This window comes from Sparus aurata, chromosome 18, assembly GCF_900880675.1.
Source record: "Sparus aurata chromosome 18, fSpaAur1.1, whole genome shotgun sequence".
Taxonomy (NCBI): Eukaryota; Metazoa; Chordata; class Actinopteri; order Spariformes; family Sparidae; genus Sparus; species Sparus aurata.
In genome coordinates, this window is record NC_044204.1 from 19,638,118 (window position 1) to 19,647,217 (window position 9,100).

Consider the following 9,100-nt stretch of genomic DNA (forward strand, 5'->3'; position numbering starts at 1 on the left):
AAGCTGATCTTTGTGTCTTTGAGTAACGTCATGAGGATGGAGGACAAAAGTAGGACAAGATCATCATAAATTCATGAGAGAGAGAGAGAGAGAGAGAGAGAGAGAGAGAGAGAGAGAGAGAGAGAAAAGACCACATCCACCATAAGAATATAATGGGAATATTGAAATGTTGAGGTTTTCTACGCTGCATCATCTGCTGGCCAAAATACCTCCCATTTCTCAGCTGTGGTGACTTGTCCAGAATTCATTCCACTCACTCAAAACCTCAATTAAACCGATAGATACTGCAGTCTGAGGATGATAATTATCTATATTTAGAGCCATAAGTGATCGTCATTTTGGTTAGGTTAGGCTAATTTCATTGATGGTCTAAATATAGCCTGGGTTTGAACAATTTTCCAGCACACGGAGCCAGAGCCTACCATGAAAAAGGATTTTATGAAAATAAATGAAATGTTATCATAAACAGATTTTAAAGTCACAGATCTATGAAATTCGGTCGACCGCAATCACATGCCTGTTTGTCTGTCTCTTCACACTAACACGCGCGCACACACACACACACAGAGGCACACACACCATGCCCAATCGTTTCCCTATGTTCGTTTATGGGGCGCCTGAGCAGTGCCGTAACGTATCTGTCTATGGGTCGGGGGTTTACTCGGGCCCCTCGCACACAACCAATCACGTTCAGACACTACACCACCCTTATTGCTCCTCTTTGTTCTGCCACCCTGAGAAACAGGTTGAATGTGGTTTCAAATCTGAGAATTACCTGCGATAAGAAGGTTGAAGGGAGACGGGAAAAAAAAGGGAATCGCCAGGAGACGTGAATGCATTGATCCGTTTGAAGTCTATACGTTTAAACAGTGAGCTTGCTCCACTCTGTAATTAATGAAACTGTTAGTATCAGTGGGCCCCCTAGAGGCTCGGGACCCGAGTGCAGCCGCCCACCCTGCACCCTGATAGTGACTTCCTGCCACCGGTGCCGCTTCCTGTCCACCAGCAGGCCCCTGGAGTGGCGAGCGTGGCACCACTGGCTCCTATAGACGCACCATTAGGTCACTGGAAACATTTCGCAGACAGAGACTTTATGTTCCCATGAAGCAGCAGTTATTCCACATGGCATCCTCAAGTGTTGCTCTTGACAAAGATTCCTCTACCGTCTCCAAATGTGCTGCCCTGCCAATGCTGGTCCTCTATTCTTAGATCACACTCTGTAGTAGTGGTTAGCAGACCTCATTGTCACAGACTAAACTGGGCATTGTGTAACAGACCTCTTCATATTCACTTCCCCATAAAAAAAAGTTAGTTTGAGGCATTGTGTTTATAGAGGCTTTCAAGTGTCATTACGCAGCGATTATAGCATGATCTAAAAATCAATATAGAGTATTTATAAAATTCTGACACCCTGCTTGTCTGTGTGACATTTTTATTAAAGGATTAATTGCAGGATGACACTGCGCTTATTTTCTTTTAGTGTTCTGTGACTTTTCACCCACTTTCTGTGAGAGCACTGGCTGCAGACACCTTTGGAGCTGCTGCTGATTTAATCACCTTGCATTAATGACCAGCTAAGCCTATTTTATGTAGAGCACTTGGACATCATATGCTTAAGTTTTCTCCAGCTTGTTGGCAAGCTTGGCACTTCTTGATCCTCCCATTGCTCTCATGCTTAGACCTGTAGTCTAAATATGTGCTCCAGTTTTTATGGTAAAAACAGACTTTCTGTGGAGTTTTCACTCTTGCAACAAACAGGAGCTGGAAGGTGTCTTGCAGTATATGCAAAACATGTGAGCTGGTGGGGGGATTGTAATTACGCCTGTGTGTTATATGAGGTCTATATTGGACAATATGTGATTGACTTGTGTAGATTTGGTTTGTGAAACACTCATCCCAGAGCTGTCACACGCAACTTACTCATGAATATTGCTTTATGGCGCCAGTTTTATTGCAAAAAGGGGACTTTCTCTGGACACTCCCCTAAAACCTTGGACGTGGATGTCTGCGTCTCTGATTGGTTGTGAAGCCTCAACCGACAACACCTGCTTAACTCCTTCATCCAAATTGACACCAGAGTCTGAGAAATATAGGCAGCATCCCTTGCAGCTCATGCATTCAGTCCCACAGCTGCCCCGTAAGACACCAAGCCGCAGCTGCGCTGATCACTGATCCAAGGTGAACCCACACACACACACATACACTCACACGCACACACACTCACACTCACACACACACTCACACTCACACACACTCACTCACACACACAGACGGATACACACACGCACACACGCTCCGCACACTGCCGGATCTTTGCTGGGAATCGAAGCGCACCGTCGGAGACGCAATGTTGGTGAAACTGGCCGTGGCGCTGCTGGTTTTGTCTGTGCTGGAGCAAGTAGTGGGATCGGATAATATTGACATCCATGACAGCCTCCCGGAGAAGCCTGCGAGCCAGAAAGGACGCCTCTCCTTGCAGAACACAGGTAAGAAATAAGTGGGGGAAGAATGTGGAGGTTTCTCGCTGCTCACACATCTACACGTGTTTCTGTGGCTGCAGATTAAACCACGCTGGGGGACTCGTGCGGGCGATTTGAGCAATCCGCTGTATTTAACTTAAACCCGGCGCGACGCTGCACACCAGTGAGCCTTTTCGATTACTCAGACAGACGATATTTTGTAAATACTCTCAGACAGAAATTCAATATGTTAGTAAACTATTAATAGAATGGCACAAGGTAATAGGTAATGTATACGGCAGCGCATCTAGGTGTGCGTGCGCGCTGGTGTGCGCGTGTGCGCGCGCGCCATGGATCACCGTTTCAGCGGCTTTCTGGACGAAATCTGGCTCTTGCATGTGCTGTCTCTTGAAACCAGTGTGGGCTGATGTGTTCAAGCAGGTTAGTAGAGCAGTAATGCGTGTAGCGGTGTGCTGGAGGGTCAGCGCCGAAAGCACGTTTATGTATCAGACCGGTCCTCGCGTAAATACCATACTAATAATAACAATAATAACAATAATAATAATAAAAAGCACGTTTAATTTGCCTGATTAACTCCAAGCGATAAGACCTCGCCGGACTCTTGCCAGAAACTTCTCCCGTGTCGGCTCATCCCTCCCCCTGCCTCACACACAGCATGACCTGCGCGCCGCCATGTGAGCCATGTGTCAAAATATTACAGCATAATTGTTATCTGAAAAATAGGGACGAACTCCAGCGCAGGTTTCCCCAGCAGAGACCTCGCTAACACCACTGTGTAATTCAATGCACGTTGCGGCCAAGCTCGTACGATCCAAGCACATTCCCGCGATGCCAAAACAAGCACTGCTGACAGCGGCTCACTTTTCCTGCGCACTAAAGTTCAACTCCTTGCCTACAAACCCCGCAGCAGCCCCCCGCCCCCTCCTACTACTGACCCCCCGACAGAGGCTCTTTGTTGACAAGCGTGATTCCTAATAAGCCACATTTAATCAGCGCTTTGCCGTCTTCTTCTTCTTCTCCTTCTAACGGCTTTTTTTCTTTTGCGCAACTGGTGCGCACTGACGGGGAAAAATGTTCCTTTGCGCGCATCAGTTATCAGCTCCGAGACGAATCACGCGTGTAATTGTGTTTTACTTAGGTCAACAGTTTGGGCGTTCGTAGCCAAAGTGAAACACTACGCGGCCTGCCGGCTCCGGCGTTAACCTAAGAGTAAAACACTCCCAACGATATCACATAGGGTGAGCTGTGACAGGCTCCCCTGCTGATGCTGCTGCTGCTGCTGCCGCCGCTGGTCACATGTCTCTTAATGCATGGTCTTACATGGCAATTAGGGGTTAAGAGAGAGACCTTCACTTTCCCCTGGTCATTTCTGTCCTCATATCATCCGCGTTATTCCTGTTTCTCAGGGCAACAGTAAAGAGACACTCGCCGGTGGTGTGCAGAGGCTGACATTATGTTTTCACATGACATATACTTGCATATCATATAAGTTTTTTTTGTTGTTGTTTTTTTTTTGTTCCCCTGCCTGCATTGCTGCTGTGCACCCCCTCCTGTCCCTGATGATGCACCCTTCTAATAATGTCATGCATCGCCTTCGAAAGCATTAATGAGAGACTTGTTGATGCACATGTAGTTGACAGACAGAAAAAAAAAAAATGCATTTTGTCGTCAAGGCTGTTCCGTATCTGCAATGCACCATCCCGTCTCCAACGCCAGGCAGTGCAGGAGGATTGTGCTGCAGAATGACACAGTAATATCTGTCACCAAGTGTTCCTCTGCAGGAACCCCCCTCAGGCTTTTTTTTTTTTTTGTGGTGGTGGTGGTGGTGGTGGTGGTGGTGGGGGGGGGGGGGGGGGGGGGGGGGGGGGGGGGATTAAGACTCCCCCCCTCACCCGCCCCTGCATCTTCCCCCCTCCATTTTTTCCCCTCTCCCTCCTGCGACCGCCTGTGTCTGTGGAAATAGTTACACGCCACATCAGATTTGTGATTCGTGTGGTAATCGTTCGCCGGAGTGGAGTTGTGCCCCTCAAGCCCCCCCTCGTAGTCTTCGTTGGCAATGCGTCGCCCTGCAAACAATCTGCCACCGTTCTCTGCTGCGAACAGATGATAAGGTCCCTCCCCTAACCTGTTCTCTCTCTCCAGCTGAGATCCAGCACTGCCTGGTGAGTGCAGGGGATGTCGGCTGTGGCGTGTTTGAGTGCTTTGAGAATAACTCCTGCGAGATACGAGGGCTACAGGAAATCTGCATGACGTTCCTGCACAACGCTGGCAAATTTGACTCTCAGGTACTAAACTTGTCTTTGTCTGTGTGTTTGCCAAAAAAAAAAAAAAAAAATGGTATAACCAGAGGCAACATTCCTTTTCCTTCTCACTTGTTCACTGCTCCAGCCTCGTCATCCATGAACAGATTTGTTTACCTTTTCTTCTCTCCACATACCTCAGAACACTGCATGTACAATCTAGAAAGCGAGACTGTACGTGCACTCGTCTCATAATCTCTTTTTTTCCTCTCATGGGACGTTTGCTTCCCTGTCAGCGGACCAATGTACCGATGTGCATGTACAGCACGGACCAAGGGGTCATGAGCCAGTTGGACACAAGCCGAGTCTGCTCCCTTTTCATACATAGCGGAGGCTGAAGCCCTGCCAAGCCAGGCCTGAGCAGGGGTCCGAACATACAGTCACATGCTTGAAACTCACATCTTTGGCTGACAATATCCAAAAAGATCATAGCTGGAGAATGACTTGATTTACTGTTATCCATTCAGAATTAACGACCCCAGAATCATATAGCCACACACCGCACGCCCAACACTGCTGAAACAGGTGCACAGAGTAATACAGAAGTCAAAATGACACACCAACGTGCCAGTGTTTTCTTTGGCTGAAGTCTAAATTCTCAAGTGTGAACTTCAAGGGACTCAACAGTTGTGTGTCTGTGTGTCCACAGGGGAAGTCCTTCATCAAGGATGCTCTCAAGTGTATGGCGCACGGGCTACGGCACAAGTTCAGCTGCATCAGCAGGAAGTGTGTGTCCATTAAGGAGATGGTGTTCCAGCTCCAGAGAGAGTGTTACATCAAACACAACCTGTGCTCTGCTGCTAAGGAGAATGTGGCCGTCATGGTGGAGATGATCCATTTCCAGGATCTCTTCCCTAAAGGGTGAGACAGATGGTTTCTCTCTTGATTGTTTACCCTCCCTGAACTCTTCTCTTCTCCCATGTTTGGTAATAATACCATGCTATGTCATTCAGCCCAGATGTAATGCTTCCAAATGTTAGATCACAACCTTCTGACTGTCTCTCTTCAGTCCATACGTGGAGCTGGTGAATATCCTGCTGAGCTGCGGAGAAGAGGTTAAGGAGGCGCTGACACGAAGCGTCCGGCTACAGTGCGAGCAGAACTGGGGGGCTCTGTGCGACAGCCTGAGCCTCTGCTCCTCCCTTGCCCCGTCTCCCACAGGGTCGGTCATCGAACAGCACCACCGTCGCCCCTTGCCCTCCATTCCCGAGCCTGAGCAACCTCGCCCACCGCGACAAGGCGACAAGGACAAACCTGGTAAGGCAGGCTTCAACGCTCACCCACGCAATCGCAGTCAGGGACCCCGCCGCCAGAGTCCAGCGGCTGGAGTGGTGGCCGAGCAGGAAGACCCCGAAGCCACCGACATCCGGAGGTGAAAGCGCAGGAGACTGTCCCGACCTTTGACCCCCTACAACATCTAACAAAACCACACTTGCAGACTTATGCACACAACCAAACACACACACACACACACACACATACACATATACACACACACACACACAAATTCCCAGAAAGACTTAGCGTAAGGAAACAAGCCCCGACATTTCCTGTCCTTATTCCGCCCTCTCCAGTCATTCCAGCAGCCCCACATGGTAAACTTGCAGGGTAATTGTGGTGTAGCTTGTACTGTTATGCCAGACTGTAGGCCACGATTTTTAAAAAAATGGAGTAATAATTGTTATTATCATGATTATTTCAACTGTTAGGACTATTTTGGCTCTAATATAGCATTTTTCTCAAATCATACTTACTGTAAGATTTGATTATATTTGTATTATTTATTTTATTCTTTATGCAATGTTGAAATATCAAAATGTACATAGAAATATACTTATCTATATTTATATAAACATGTATAAATATAGTTACAATATGCAATACTGATATACTATAGATGACATAGTATGTGGTGTGCTGTCTGTCGTTCTCTTCACAGTATTGCACCCATCACACATCGGTCTGTAGATATGTAACATACACCGTTTGTTGTTTCAGAGTGGGGGAATGTGTATTCTAATTATAGATACTTGATGATCAAATACAAATTGTACAGGTTTCAAGTCCAGTTCTGGCACATATGAATCGTAGTGCATGATGGCCACGAAGCCAACAAACTTGTGCGCATTCTTCAAGTGAAAAATCCAATTTTTTCTTAAAGAGGATGCAGATGTGATACTATGAATACGGACGGTTGTTTGACGCTTGTATGTAAAGATCGGTCTCTCGCAAAGCTAGACATAAAGAGAGCCAAGACTCGATCTGTGATGTCATCGAGCGCCGACGTCTGGGCAGCAGTGAATGAAAAGACGCGGTGACTAGTGTTGGCTGCAGGAAAAAGTGTCGCATTCATTGTTGACAGAGCCTCAGAAGCTGCGTCTCGGCGACATGACAGATCAAAAAAGTCACGTTCGTAGCTTCAGGAGACGTTATTGTTCTTTGTTTCACAGATAATAACCGAGCCGCCAGATGTTCCACATCCTCTCTGAGTCGCTTTTCCATACAGCTATCGGTGAACTGCAGCAAAGAGGGGACGCTCCATCACGTTCTGATGCCGAGTCCTCTCGCTTGTACGAATCACACACATCGAGGTGCCCAAAACTTGTTATTGTCCACGGTGACCGCTTCTCTGTGATTTAAGTGAATGGATGATACTGTGTCAGGGGGGAGGAGGAGGATTTCCTGTTGAGCTATTTCACGATGGTGTTGAGCCACAGTCTTAGATTTTGCACTTTGGATTGGATGATTGTCGGTTTGTGTTGGACTGCTGCAGGTTAAGACGTAAGACCAGGCCCTCTAATCAGACCTTACTGTACAGGATATTTCACCAACTCCTGTATCCCCACATGCTCCGGAGGACCAGACTGAGCCCCCTTCTTTAGAAGAGTAACATTACCCTTTTGTGGTGTCCCAGCAGGCAGGAAAGAGGCTTGACAGAAACCCTCCAGATCTCCAGCCCCTCTAAATTAGCCCTTATTTCTCTCTCAGTCCTTTACCTAGGTCGGGAGAGACATGAAGGCCTGTTATTCTACCCGGTAGAGCCGCAGGCAACGCAGCGAGGACCCAGGAACTGGGTTAAGTCCACACACGGGGGCTCTGGCGCTGTTATTCTAAATGTTATATTTACTGAGGCCACCAGAGAATTCCTCTGGGCCACAGCCAAGAGCCAGAGAGGCAGAGAGGAGCGGAGCGAGAAGGAAAGAGACATGCTCAACCTTTCTATCTTTCTTATTTCTTTTCTTTCTCTCTTTCTTTTTTAACGTGATGATTCACTTCTCCTCTTACTTCTCCTCGGTCTCTTCTTCTCTTCCTGCTTTCAGCCTTTTTTCAACCATTTCAGGCCAGTCACATGCTTTAGCTGTGGAGGTGCAGTCTGTGAGCGCACAACACCACATGCTGGAGAGCGACTGGTGCAACAGAGAAAAAGAAAAAAGAAGAAGATGAAACCACGTGCAGATTTTGTGGCTCTGTTAAGGTTTTCTTGGTTTTTTTTTCACTTTTTTTCTTACAGGAAGGTCACGCTTTTGCTCCCAATCATTTAGACACTATTATAAGCTCCAAGGGTTTGAATCATCAGTGAGGCGTTCAGGCTTTTCTTTTTTTTTTTTTTTTTTTTATTCTGTTGTGGAGATTGGGATTCCTGTGACATCCCGACACAAGACATAAGCTAATCCTATTGAGAATGTACTGTATGTGTGTAAAGTGACAATCTGTCTCAGCTCTCTGTCATTAGGTTTGATATGGCTTTTTTTTGTAATAATGTTGGTGGCTTGAATGGCTGTTCTTTATGTGCTCAGAGGAGAATGAAAACTAACCACGTTTCCTGTATTTCTGGCGCTCTGTCGCCACACATCACGTGTTTCCTCTGTCAGGCACAAGGACTCAGAACATGGTCTAGAAGTTTGTAACACACCTGTAAGACATTGGGCATGTGATCCTATCAATATCTTTGGACTCATGAAGTCAGATGTATCTTGTTATCATTAAAATAAGTTTGTCTGTATTTTGTACATGTTGTGTCTATCAATATAGCTTTTCTTTACTATTCAGCGTAAAATCATGACCAACACAGTGTCATGGACAAAAGGTACTCTCAGACATTGGACGAGCTTTGAGCAGATCAGCAGAGGAGGCCTCGTCGTCTCAGGTATACACACAAGTTAAAAGACACCCCATTCTCATTTGACCCGCCGCCTCCTCTCTGACAGTGAAATACGGGCTGTGTTTAAAGTTTCAGGGCCTGGAAATATCCTCCCCGCCGAAGGAACCTAAACATTTACGTCAGCCACTCTGGATTGTGTGCAATGCGCGAGGTGTGTC

General features: G+C 46.9%; 1 protein-coding gene across 1 annotated transcript; it reads left to right on the plus strand.

Moving 5' to 3' along the window:
• Positions 1-2,080: 2,080 nt before the first annotated feature.
• On the plus strand, positions 2,081-8,790 carry stc2a (stanniocalcin 2a). The gene is made up of 5 exons (XM_030395344.1): positions 2,081-2,486; positions 4,623-4,765; positions 5,430-5,641; positions 5,790-6,152; positions 7,231-8,790. Exons 1-5 carry the CDS (start codon positions 2,348-2,350, stop codon positions 7,232-7,234), a joined length of 861 nt encoding a protein of 286 aa, XP_030251204.1. The 5' UTR covers positions 2,081-2,347; the 3' UTR covers positions 7,235-8,790.
• The last annotated feature ends 310 nt before the right edge of the window (positions 8,791-9,100 follow it).